At 46.6% G+C, this 13108-nt stretch overlaps 1 protein-coding gene across 1 annotated transcript in view; it reads left to right on the forward strand.

Moving 5' to 3' along the window:
• The window catches only part of MOV10L1 (Mov10 like RISC complex RNA helicase 1), a 69748-nt gene that overhangs the window by 20559 nt on the left and 36081 nt on the right, over positions 1-13108 (forward strand). Inside the window, exons 11-16 of the mRNA XM_027854350.1 lie at positions 1503-1680; positions 2644-2714; positions 5002-5093; positions 7013-7071; positions 7542-7651; positions 9044-9137. Coding sequence (XP_027710151.1) covers positions 1503-1680; positions 2644-2714; positions 5002-5093; positions 7013-7071; positions 7542-7651; positions 9044-9137 — 604 coding nt within the window. The remainder of the gene's footprint in view (positions 1-1502; positions 1681-2643; positions 2715-5001; positions 5094-7012; positions 7072-7541; positions 7652-9043; positions 9138-13108) is intronic.

Consider the following 13108-nt stretch of genomic DNA (forward strand, 5'->3'; position numbering starts at 1 on the left):
CATCGTTTTCTCACACAGCGTGGCCCCTTCCTTTGCTGTAATGCTTCCAACTTTTCCCAGTTTCTTCCCAGTGAAATTAAGAAGACTGGTGTCTTACGGCATTGGCATAGCATAGTTGGATGGCATTTTGAATGATTATGATTCTCTTGGTTGGATTTTGCATTCCGATTGAGAGGTTCATAGAGGAGAATATATGAAGTGGCCAGTGTAAGAATTTGTTTTGCTTGACTGCATACAGTTTTCCCTTCCACATCGCAGAGGTTAGGAGCATGGCACCCCCGCCATCTGAAAAATCCATATAAAAATTTTTGGCCCTCCCTTTGTACCAGAAAAGACATCTGAATTTTTTTTCTTTTTCTTTTTCTGTTTTGGGGTGTTTGTACCTTATTGTAAAATTTGAGTTGATATTATACAATACTATATGTATATTTTATGCATTTCTGAGTTTCTAAACCTTCACTTTGTCATCTGGCTTTCGCGCATCATCTGCTGGCTTTCGCGCATCGTCTGTGGCTTCCACAAAACTCCCCCAAAATTCCCATTTAATTTCTTGGGCCAATTCATGCTATATCAAAACTGCAGTGGAAAAAGTCGCAGTGTGGAAGGATTGACTGTATTTGTTTTCCTTTGTTTTGCAATTGGAGGGCATGGTAGAGTAAGAAAATAGATTTTTCTTCATTGAAAAACAGACTGTAAAAAAAAAAAGAAAGAAAGCAAAGAAAAAAAGAAAATCAGACCCTGTGAAGGATCTCTGATTTCATCGGTCTGGGGAATTCCCTCTCCCACAACAGCTGTCAGTCCCTCTGCCTTTGGACGCGAGTTGTCTGAGGCGTGTAACCAGGTCACCTAGCACTCCCTCCACATGCCATGCAATCCCTATAGTGAAAAGAATCTATTGGAAAACCATTTTTCTGGTTCTCTTTAACTTAAAATATCAAAAGCCCATTTATCAGACTTTCAGACATCAGTAATGCCCATCACACAGAATGACCAGAAACTCCAAAGAGCTGAGCACCAGCGGTCATGGGGGGAAAAGAAAACAGAGCAGGGGCAGGTGACTGTGTCAGGGTCCTGCTTTTATGATAGTGTCCTTAGGCATACAAACAGCCCCATCCAGGAGCATGAGAGGCAGGGCCCACACTGGCGCTCCCCGTGGTAGTAAAGAGGCAGCATCTGGAGAGGAAGGGGCCAGCCCATCTGTGTTGGGGAGCAGAGCAGGCTGGACACCGCCCCAGCCCTGTGCATCCCAGTGGCCCCCGGGCCGTTACTGTTAGGGTAATAGGTCAGCAAGAACAAGTTAGATTGTGTTTTCCTATACCCGATTTGTTCAAGAAGAGAGGGCTGTGCTACATTTCAGAGAGATTTCTTGATTTTTTATAAAGTGAAACTTTGGTCTTTAACGATTAGCCTTCAGTTGTTTTGGAATTCCTTATTCCCTGACTGGAACAAATAACTGGGTTGCTACTGGACCTTTCACTAACTAAATTCTGTGTTTATTTCAGCTGCTGAATATGTCCAACTACAAAGATAAATTTTCCACTCTGCTGTGGCTGGAGGAAATTCATGCAGAACTAGAAATCAGAGAGTTCTATATGAGTGGAGTAATTTTGAAAAAGAACGGGAATTGTTTGGTTTTGGAAGTGCCAGGATTAGCAGAAAGTCGCCCATCTTTGTATGCAGGTAGGTGTTGTACTTGTAGCACCTCACTGTACAAAGAAGGGCAGAAATCAAAGACAAAAAGACATGTTACTTGTAGCTCTGAAAATGTAATGGTTCCATTCTTTTGCATGAAGATAACAATTCCATTCCATAATTTGATTTTCATTACTATTTGCACTGTGGTATATTTGTTCTGAAACAGCTTTATATCTGTGACTGGTAAACACTGGCTCACAGGGTTCTGGAAGCTTTACCTCCTTCCTTGCCATCTTCCTTCAGGACCGTGCTCACAGTTCCTTCCTTTCTTTTCCTCAATTAGCCTCCACCTCGGCTTCCTGGAGGTCTTCAAAAATTGCTGCCCCTCCAACATTCTCAACTCTAACTGGGCTCTAATCTCATCCCCTTTCTCACTTTCGTGGACCCTTTTTCAGCCCATCTTCTGGTCATTTGGCCCTTGGTTCTTTCTGGTGCCCTCAGTTCTGTCCTCTCTTGCTTCCGTATCCCATTTTAACCTTGCTCATCAGTCAGCAAACATTTATTTAGCACTTACTCTATGCAAAGCATGGTACTTGGTGTGGAGGAAGAGACAAAGTGTTGAGAAGACATGGGCCTGGACTTCATGGAGCTTATGGTCTAGTACAGGATGTACTGAACACCTCCAGACGCCTCTCAGACCCAGTATCGCATGCTAAATCGATTAGAAAGTTGGGGAACAAAGTGTTGTGCAGTGAGGAGTAGACCAGGCTGTTGCCCATGGAGAGCCAGAGAGGGTGGCTTTGGAGGTGGAAGGGCAGAAGTAGGGGAGGACACCTGGGATCCAGGGTGCAGGCCGGACTCCTCCCCCCAGTATCTCTGGGCCATGGAGTGGAGGGTGAAGTCTCACTGTTGTGAACACAGTAGATGCTTCATGGGGGGTGGGGAGAGGTTGGAAGTGTGGTATTTAACGTTCACATGTAGAAGTGAGAGTCTTGTTTTCTTAACCAGGCGACAAAGTGATTTTAAAAAGCCAGGACTACAATGAGCATGTTATCGAGTACATTGGCTACGTGACTGAGGTGAGTGTTGTGTTGAATTAGTCTGCAAAGGTCTTCAGAAAGGGCTGTGAGTGAGGGAATGTTCTCTGAGCTTCCTAACTAGAAACTTCCAGGTGGGGTGATCTAGGGAGTTGGGCACCTCTTAGTAAGCTCCAGATCCCATGAGCTTTGGGGGCCCTCCCATCCCGGACTCCTGCAGTCCATTAGAACCCCCAGATGTTCACAGACAAGCGGTCTCTCAGTGTGTCTTCCCTGTCTTGTGCTGGTAGAGATGACTTTCTGAGCCCATGCGGGAAACTTTACATGTCTGTCTATTAAATTTCATTTTTTAGATCCTGGCTAGTTCTGCCCTCATTGTCTGACACACGTCACTTTGGCGCTCTGTCTTAGTGTGCATAGCGGTAGCATGTGTTCAGTTCCAGGGTCATGGTTTTACTTAAGTTCTTTTGTAAACCCCAAGAAGATGCTTGCCTTGGATTCTCCTTCATCCACTTAAGAAAGATGAACTGAGCATTCTCTGTTTAGTTTTTTACGTGGCCTGGGTGGGGGTTCCAGGAAGGTATCTGACGCAGGGTCTGGGGTTGCAGAGATGAAGGGGGTGTGTGTGTGTGTGCGCGCGTGTGCACTCAACCTGGAGGCTTTCCTATTAGTGAAGGCATCAGGTGGGAGCGAGCTGTGAACATGAGGGTGGCTGGGACTCAGCTATGGAAGCCTCTGGAGCCCGAAGGTCCTGCTGCTTCCTTCCTCCTGCCCCTTCCGTGGGAGCAGACCCTAAGGCAACCTGCTGAACCATCCTCAGGTCATAGAACTTAAGGCTGGAACAGACCTTGGAGATGGCCAGAGTTGGGGGACTGGAGTGAGGGAGCCATGACCGGCACCATCATGCCATCCCACAACGTCCATTTTCTCATCTGTAAAACATAGAGTTCACACTCTCACGTGCTTCCTCCCAGTGTAGAAATGAAACCTGAAAGCAGAAGGCAAGTGAGGGTGGTCGTTCACCAGAGGCTGACTGATTGTACCTCAGTATGTGTCTCTGGCTGTTAAGACACTACTGAGCCTAGAGCCCAGGCAGCTCACCTGGGGGGAAGGAGGGGAAGATAACAAAGCCTAGTCCTGGCCCTCATGAAGCTTGCCGTCTAGCACTGGGCAGGCTGAATATATAGGAATCGATCACTCGGGCGGTATTTATTAAATGCTGCTGTGTGCCAGGCATTGGGGCTCTAAGAACACCGACAAAGCAGTCTTGGCTCTCTAATGGGAGAGCAACCAGTGCCCATGTCTGAATCAATAGGGCATAAGTGTAAAGTGAGCAAGTACAAGTGGACAGAAAGCAGTTAAAAACAAGGCCACTGGGGCTGGGGGGAGGGTCAGGAAAGGCTTCCTGCCCAAGATGGCGCTTGAAGGTTTTTTTAAAGGAAGAGAGGTGGACATGAGGTGTAGGGCATTCCTGGAATGAAAGCTGGCCCAGTGATACTCTTATTGACCTTTTTGGGGGGTGTGGGGGTGGTTGGGGTATTTTTTCCTCTAAGTCTTCTCTTCAGAGCTCAAATACAAAGAAGAGTCTCTGACCAAATTCCTTTCTTGAATGGGTTTGAAATGACAGTCTAGAACTATTAATCGGTTCATTCCCCCTTTATTGAATGCCCACTCTGTGTGTCTAGGCACTGAAAATAGGAAAACGAAACAAACCCAACTCTGCCCTAGGGGAGTGGGTATCCTGCCTGGGACGCCTGCTTCTCACTCACACTCAGCCAACTTCCCAAATGGCGGGCGGGGCTCAGGGACTTAGAGAGTCCTTAGCATCCAGCAGCTGCCATTTCTGAGGGACACAAAAACGATCCATCTCCACCACCTGTACTGTAGTATTTTTCTTAAAATAAATAATATGGGCACTCTTTTTTATTATTTCATTTTAAAGATTTACAGCATTTCTTAGATGAGTAAGGCTGGACATTCAGACCAGAGGAAACTTCTAGCATTTTTGTCTCCATGATCACAGCCCTCCCTTCCCTGTTTTTGCTTGTCTTCTGTTTGGAGTAGGAACTCTATGCAGATAGGTTTGATTTCTGCCCACAAAGAACGTAATGCTGGCCTCTGTTACCCAGCAGGCAGAGCTCATTAGTGGTTGGCTGCCTGCTTCATTGTTAGTCTAGTGGGATGGTCATTGAATGATGTAAATTACTATAAACACCTAAGTAGCTAAGTTTTAGCTTCAGATCTGAGAGCTTTTGGTGTGACTTGGTTATGCTATAAGAATTTTACTACGTGAGACTCACTCTCGTTACGTTGTCTGTTGCTTTTTAAGATTCATGAAGAAGACATAACCCTTAAACTCAATCCAGAGTTTGAAGAAACTTACAACTTTGAGCCCATGGACGTCGAGTTTACCTTCAATCGGTAAAGTCCTCCATGAGCATTCTGCCCCCCTTCCTTTCGCTTCCAGGGCATTCTTGCTCTTTTCTCATTTTTCCAGTGAAGTTGCCTGAACTTGAACTTAGAGAAAAGTTTAAACAAAAACTGGTCTTTAACATTAAGGAAGGAAGTTTCTGATCCCAATCACTGCTAATCTAATGCGGTGGCAGTCAAGGCAGCCCCTTGGAGCCTCTAAAGCTTCACACAGCTCGTGACTGGGCCAGGTTTTTCCCTGAGGTATTTCCAGGGTTTGGGGTTTTTGTGGCCATAGCCTTAGGAGCCCCCAACCATAATTTTATAGCATCTAGTTAAATTAATTCTCAAAAAGAACCTGTGCAAGTGTTAAATGGTTCAGAAAATGGCAATTGTTTCTTAGAAACATTGAAGCCGTCATTCTGCCATTCTTTACTGGGGAGGGGCAGGTGTGGGAGACAGAAGAGAGAGAGTGCACATAGGTCCCCAGCAGTGTGGCTGGAGGACCTGGCCTCTGGTTCAGCCTGTCCATGTGGCACAGATCCAGCCACATAGCCTAGAGTCTCTCCCCTCCCCCCTCGCCCACGCACCTCTAGAGAGCTGTGACTTACTGAGCTGGTACTGATCTACTTTGGGCAGGGAAGCTTTCCTGGAATCTGTTCCAGGATGGGTCTAAGACAAAAAAACTACACTCTACCAGATTGGAAATCCCTAATATTTACAACAAAGGCAGGCCTAAAGTTCTTTCAGCATTTGTGTCATCCACAAAGAAATGGTTTGCTAAACAGTTCACCAATATTGTAAATAAGATTTAGGGGATCATATTTAAATCTGGACATCAGCACCTAAAATACACATTCTGAAGACTGTCAGCATGAGATTCACTGATGGCAAAACCGGTTCCATGGGAATTGTTTACATGAACTTCTGTATGTTGGTAACCTCCTTGCACCTTTTCTACCTAGCATCCATTGACCTCTTTCCAGGGGTCTGTTCCTAATCCGAGGGCAGGCCATTTAGTTAGGGCTTCTCCAAAAGTGCCCACTCCAGTCCCTCGAAGAATGCCCTTTGTGTCTTCCTTCTTCTTTCTCCTTCTAAAAACCAAAAACTACTAGTTTCTAGAGATAGCCAACGTCCTGGAGGAGCGATGATGTCTAATGAAAGTGATCGGCACTGACGCGAATGAGTGACCAGTAGCCTGCAAAGAGGCACACTGTCCCCTTCTGAGACCCCATCCCCGCTCAGATATCTGGGGCTACTGAAGTGATTGGCAATAAGCAATATTAGGAAGTGCAGCATATCCAGGATTTCCCTGGCCGAGTGTAGCCTTCATTCCTCTCGACGTGCATCTGTCTGGCCAGATCTTCCTGGCAGGTTCTAGCTTTGTAACCAGGGCCCAGCTCCTGGAAATAGCCGTCATTGCAATATCCTTCTCTAGCTTTTCCGATCTGATGACTGAAGAGCCTGGCTCAGCTGTCCTCAGATTGCCTCTCTTCAGCTCCCCTAGCCTCCCCCTTCCTATCTTGTGCTCCCAGCCCTAGGACGTGGTTCACAGATGAGAGACATCAGACTTCTAGTCCTTCTGCCTACAGAAATCACCAGGGAGTTTCTGTCACTTTTCTCATCCTTTTTCCCTCTGTAGGCTGGGGACAACGAGGCTCTGATCGACTGGATATGCCTCTGGGGCCTGATTTTCTGCCCACATGGAGGTCTATTTCGTCAACTAAATGTAAACTGTTAGGTTTTTTAAAAACAACTCCACATCCGTATGGACCACGACACACTCCACGGAGAGATGGAGGGCCTTTTCCTGCCACTGGCACCTGGAGTACTTATACTCTAAATAGAGTTCCTTCATTAGAGGAACATGCAGGTAAAGTGAAATTATACGGAAGTGCCCCTAACATTTTCTGTTCTCTCCTCCTTCACAGGACAACCAGCAGAAGATGTCACTTTGCAGTTGAGCAGGCAATACACCTGGGTGAAAAAGGTCAGACTGCAGGGTCTAGGACGTCCTATCCCCCTCTCTCTCCTGCACTACTTCCTCTGTTCCTAGGGGGTCTTAGATGTGAGCAGTTTTAAAACGTTTCCTGAAAAATGTGCAATTTTGAAAAGAAATATGGGGAATTAGACCACTTGACATCCACATTTTTAAGCTTTGTTTTCTAAGATATTTCAACCACATTCAGCAAGTGCCAGTGGCCTAAAAAAAAGCAATTTGCTGTTTTCTCCTTCTTTCCACTTTTATTGCTGTGTGTTGGTGGGTGTATTGATTCCACGGGAATGCCGGTTTGCTTTTAGTCGTGTAGAAAACCTTGGAAAGGACGGAGGGCAGAGGGAAGGGGAGAACGATGAATGGCATCGCGTCCCTTGGGTGGCTCCTTGGGATGAGCGTGCCCGAGCTGGCAAGGGCTTACATGACAATTTCCTGTCTCTCTTTTTTCATTTTAAAAACCACAGTATTATTTCCAGAAAGTATCATTTTACAGTCTCCACAAGTTTCTGGGACTTGGAACTATTTGCAGGATACTGCTAAGGATGAGCAGTCTGCTCCTAAGCAGGGAAGTAAGGTAATCTTCTAGTGACTCTTACTTTACACTTGGGAAATGATTGTGGGTTTCGTTTATTAGCCAGTACTATGTGAAAACAAAAGAGAATGGATTACATGCATGAAATTACTCTATTCCCAGGACAGGTTTGTCTGTGTCCAGCTCTCAAAGCCTGAGACTCACTAATGGCCTCAGAGCTGTGGTTGTGGTCGTCAGATTTAGAGCGGCCGGTGGTGGGTGGTTCAATCTTGTTGTCGTTAAAGGGAGGCTCTCTCTGCGTGCTGATCAGATCGCGCCTAGAGACAAGGGCTTGTGTCTTTCTTTGGGTCACCAGCCCTGACATAGGGCCTGGTATATTCATCAGTGCTCATTGATGGATTAATTCATCAACTGATTATCAGCGGTGTCAGGGCATGTAGAATCCATGTAGATGAACTCTCCCTAGCCTCCCCAGAGCCCTGAGCTGCAACCCCCCCCCCCCACACACACACACACTAGTACTCACAGATGTAGCCTCCCTGGGTACCAGAAGTCTTCCTTAGGGCTTTGTGTTACTGTCTTCAAGCTTCTCTTGGGCATTCACCTTATGATTTTCTTAGTCATGGCAGTTTTAAAATTTCTTTTAGTGTGCCATTCACCTGTGTTCTACCATTTTCACTGAGTCCATCCTATACTCTTTTTCAATTGAAAAAATTGAAACATTGGCACTCTTCTTTGCTCATTTCAAGTTTTGGTTGGGTTTTGTTTTCTGGTGATTTCTTACCATTTCTCCTTGGCGCTGCTATATTGGTTTAGGGGGAGTGTAGGAGGAACATGGCTCCTTTCAGTCCTCTGTGTGTTAAATCTTGGGGGTCTCCTCTCTCTCTCTCTCTCTCTCTCTCTGATACTGTAATGAAAGGAACAGATTACGTCGGTTTTGTCAAGTGCTGTGTACCTCTATTCAAACACTTGTCCAGGCAGATAAAGCCTGGTCCTATGGGAGCCCTGTGAAGGAAAGAGCTTGTGGGCTAACAGAGCATTTCTCAGAGGAGTGGCCAGGTCCAGCAGGCCCAGGAAGGCTGACTGGGGAGGTGGGCTTCCTCTTCCAGCCCCTCAGCATGAAGGCAGCGCTGCCCCAGTCATCAGCATGTTGGAGCAGCACTGTTTCGTGAATACAGAGCTCCTGTTCTTCCCCTCAGGTTCCTGTTTTCAGCTTCTCTATGATAATACTTCGTGCCCAGGGGAAGCACTGACAGGCTCTGTGCTAGCTGTGTTCTCCTGAGGTTTTCCACTAGGTGTTCGCAGTATGTATTAGAGGGACACGACCTGGGGTAGAACAAGCCATGTTTTCATGCAGCACAAACTTGGGGGGTTTTTAGTGTTTTCCTAAACTTGTTAGCGATTAAGCACTTGATTGAAAATCTTTTTTTCCAGAATAAGAAGAAACCAAAGGAGCCAAAGGAACACGCAACAAAGAAGAGAAACGCCAGTTCCATTCGTGACGTGGTGACGTTTGCCACGCAGACAAGTAATTTGTGTATTTTAGAATATTTGCAGAGCGGGTAAGGTTTGTCAGGGACATTCAGGGAGCTGAGCTCTGCAGGCTGTCCAGCCCATGCTTGGCCCCTCTGATGAGGGGAGGGGCTCTGCTTTGGGAAGCTGGGCGTTCTGTTCTCCAGCAGTACTGGTAGTTAGGGGAATCTTCCTAATTTTGCCCCCAAGTCTGCCTTCCTGTAACTTCCCACCATTGTTCTGCTGACCCTTCACATGTTTGAGAAGCTCTCACCTCCACCTGAAATCCTCTGTTCTTTAAGGTACCAACGACCCTTAAAAGACGTAGTCTTTACCCTCCCATGCTGGTCACTCTACTCTGGATATACTTGTTTCTGTCCCTGCTAAAATGGGACACTCAGAACTGAGCTCAGTATCCTGAGTGGGTCCAGAACAGCAATTCTCTTTGTCTCCTCCTAGGAGGATGAATTCTAGAATTTTCCCAGAAATCAGAGTCAAGCCCACAGCTTATGTTTTGCACAGTAGACAGTCATTTATTTTAATCGGGACTGTATTTGCCCTGCTATAATCCCCTGGTCCCGGTCATCCTCGCTCTTTTAGTACCTGAGGATGTAGTTTATTTGGGCCAGGTGAGCAGATCCAGGGCAGCTCAGTGCTCTCCTCCTGTGTGCTTATTTAGAATGGGCATAAACTCCCTGTTTTAGCCATTTTTGTTCTGTCTTTCCAATCAAAGGTCATTCTCTGCAGAGAAGAGAAAAGCAGTTGAGTCATGTTGCTTAGTGCCATTTGTCTGTTCTCATCCGTCTTTCTTTAATTCACCTCTCTCTTTTCCCCACAATATCTTCTTTAATTCCTTTCCTCATCAGCTTCAGCTCATTCGGGGCTTTTGGGTTCCTGATATTACTTTTATAATACCTTCCCATGCTTTAGTATTCACCTTGTATTTCCTGCCCTCTCCTCTTTCTCTGTCTGTGTTTTAAAAATCTCAGTGTGCTCTCTACATTCACAGCAGTCTCTTCAAACAGTTCCCATTTTTCATCCTCACTGAATTCTTTCCCTGTGTGTCTTCCAAAGTTTGTGCTTGAGAGTTTCCCATCCCAGTCTGGGATGTCCCAGCCCTGAGCAGACCTCCATGGAAATTTTAGTCTCTGGGTCCTACATGCGCTTCCCCATACACCCTCTGAAAGGTGTTCTCTGAGAATGTGGGGCTCACGTTAGGCCACAAACTCTGCAAGAGGCAGGAGTTGCTTTCCCCCAAGGTTTCCATCATTTCTGCCAATTCCACAACCAATTCCTGTCAGCGAAAATCAGATCCGGAATAGAATTTCCCTTGGTTGGTTGCTCTGCTTGATGAAGGATGAAAATTATCATTAAGGGAAGTCAAGTTATTAGCGACTCTGCTTTTGGAAAGGAGAGAGTTCCAACAGGTGTCTGTAGAATGGAAGCCATCCCTCACTCCATGTCACACCTCTGCACCCAAGCCTGTGACCTCTTAGAAGGGGAATTCCTCCTCTCTTCCCTCCTTTAGTGTGGGTGGTCTCTGGTGCTTCCTAATGTTTTTCACCACGATTCGCTCCCATCTGCTTTTTGATGCTGCCCCACCAGAACTCCTTTTAGCCCTTGTGCTGCTTTTAAATAAGGTAGCCCCATCTAGAGATATTTTCCCATCATCCCACCAAGTTTTAGTGATACTTGTGAACTAAAATGTGTCACCTGGCATTAGGCTCGCTAACTCATCTTACTCATTCCCTAAATCTGGGCCTTTTGGTGTGAACACTTGAGAGGTTAGTCGCCAACTCCTTCCTTGAGTCTGAGCTGTTGTAAATGTGTGGCTGTCCCATTGCTGTTTTTCCTGCATGGCGGCTCCTTTCAGAGGTCATTTCGCATGGGCTGTGCACAGGTGGGCAGTTCTCCCCCTCACTCCTTGAGTCTGTTTGCAAAAGGACAGTGCTGAAGCTTTGTCAGCAGCCTTAAATCTGCTCCATCTCTGGCCAGCAGCCTGGCGTGTCTCTCCTTAAGCCCTGGTTTGGAAATACAAGCTCTTCACTTCCCACATCAGTTTTTCTGTTCTGGCCTTGAGAGATCAGCAGTGAAGAAGATACAGCCCATGCCCCTCTGGTCGTCAGCTTTGTGCCCAAGATCTTGCCGTCTTTGGCCATGCTTTTGAGGTCATTCCTGCCAGTGTTTGTGCCCAAACCAATACCCAGCAGTTGGTAGTATTCATCCGTTTTGAGAAGTCTTGAGAAGTTCTCCATTATGTCTTGACTATATGCCAGAAAGACAGGAGATCTCCCTATCAAAACAGGCAACAAGTGAGCCTTTTTAAAGTGTGTGGAATGTGTCAGACAGTGTCCCGGGCAAAAATATGAGAATCTGCTTTTGAGGAGTTTATACTTTACTGGGGAAGCACATCTTTGTAGATAAGTACATAATACATGCTCTGTGTGTGTGGATGCACACGTAGACGTACACTAAATACAAGGTATTTTCAACCTGGGGAGGGAGGGGGCAAGAGGAGAGTGTTGCCACCTGGGGGAATCTGAAAGGGCCCCCAGGATGCTACATCTGGAACTGGAAGGAACCTGTGATTCCTTCATTGAACAGAGACAAAACTGAGATTAAGTAATTTGCCCAGGGTCACCCAAGTATCAGTGGCAGAACCAGGATTTGAATCTGGGTTCTCTTGACAACAAATCCAGCTTTGCATTTGAAGGAGGGAGCGTTAGGTAAGGAAGGAGAATGGTCTGGGCGGTGGGGCCTGGGAATGTATTAAGGCCCAGAGATGGTTGGGTGTGGAGGAGTTCAGTGTGGCTGAAGGGTAGGTGGTATATGAGGGTGAAAAATGGGCCCCAGACCTGGAGGGATGAGCTCATGGCAGTTGGAGAAAGGCTTCCAGGGCCAAGTTTGTATTTTACCTTAGAGGTAAGGGAGGGACGTGGTTCAATCTGTGCATTAGGAAGTCACGCTATCACTGAGGGTGATAGAGTGGGGAGTCAGAGGGTGTGCGGAGGCCAGCTGGGAGGCTGTTGCCACAGTCCAGGTAAGAGGAGATGAGGGCCCAGACTGGAGTGTGAAGGGAAGAAAGGGAGAGACATGAGACCTTATGGGTGCAAAGTCGATGGGCTATGGTGGGTCAAGATGAGGGAGAGTGAGGAGCACTGGTAGGGGCCTCCAGAGAGAAGGGGCACAGTGGGAAAGATGATGAGGAGGAGGAGTCCTGATTTGGACGTGCTGAGCGTCCAGTGTCCGTAGCACAGACCATCTTCGGTCAAACGGGCCTCCTCGTCCTACATGCGTCTTGGCCACATCCTCCCAGAAGAGGTCCGGCCAACCTGCTGGCATTGATCTAGTGCAGTGGGGAGTGTCCGTGGCACCTGGGGGCTGGCACTGGTCACCTCCTCTTCCAATCAGGCATCTCTCTGATGACGTCTTTTATGCCACTTCCCCAATAAGACAACATTGGATGAATGTGCATATCGTGATGTTAAAAATGAAATGGCAGTACTTTATTTGACAGATGTATTGTTTTGACTGTGGGAACCATGTCTTTTATACTTTGTCCCAACCTACCCCATCTGTGACTTGTTAGATAATCCTGGGGAGTCACCCAGAGCACGGCACAGTGCCTGGCACATAGTGGGTACTTAGCAAATGCTTGGTGAGTGACTCAGTGATATTTTGCTGGCTCTAGGCTATCATGTGGGACCCATCCCAGTGTCTGTTAACAGATCACTATTCTCCCTTCAGGGTCTTTCACCTACCCCACGAAGGCTTCTCTTAACCCCATCTGGGGAATTAATGAGTTACCATCATTACTGTCACATAGTATTCTTGTCTCACTCCCAATAATTGAGCAGAGCAGGGCAGGGCCACAGCACCCTATGTTCCAAATAGTCACTGGGGACTTGGGGATTTCTTATGTCATCAATGAAAAAGTTTTTCAACAAGGTTTTACTTTTATACTTGACTGTTAAAATGGACTATGCT

The sequence above is a fragment of the Vombatus ursinus genome, unplaced genomic scaffold (genome assembly GCF_900497805.2).
Source record: "Vombatus ursinus unplaced genomic scaffold, bare-nosed wombat genome assembly UNPS02010394.1, whole genome shotgun sequence".
Taxonomy (NCBI): domain Eukaryota; kingdom Metazoa; phylum Chordata; class Mammalia; order Diprotodontia; family Vombatidae; genus Vombatus; species Vombatus ursinus.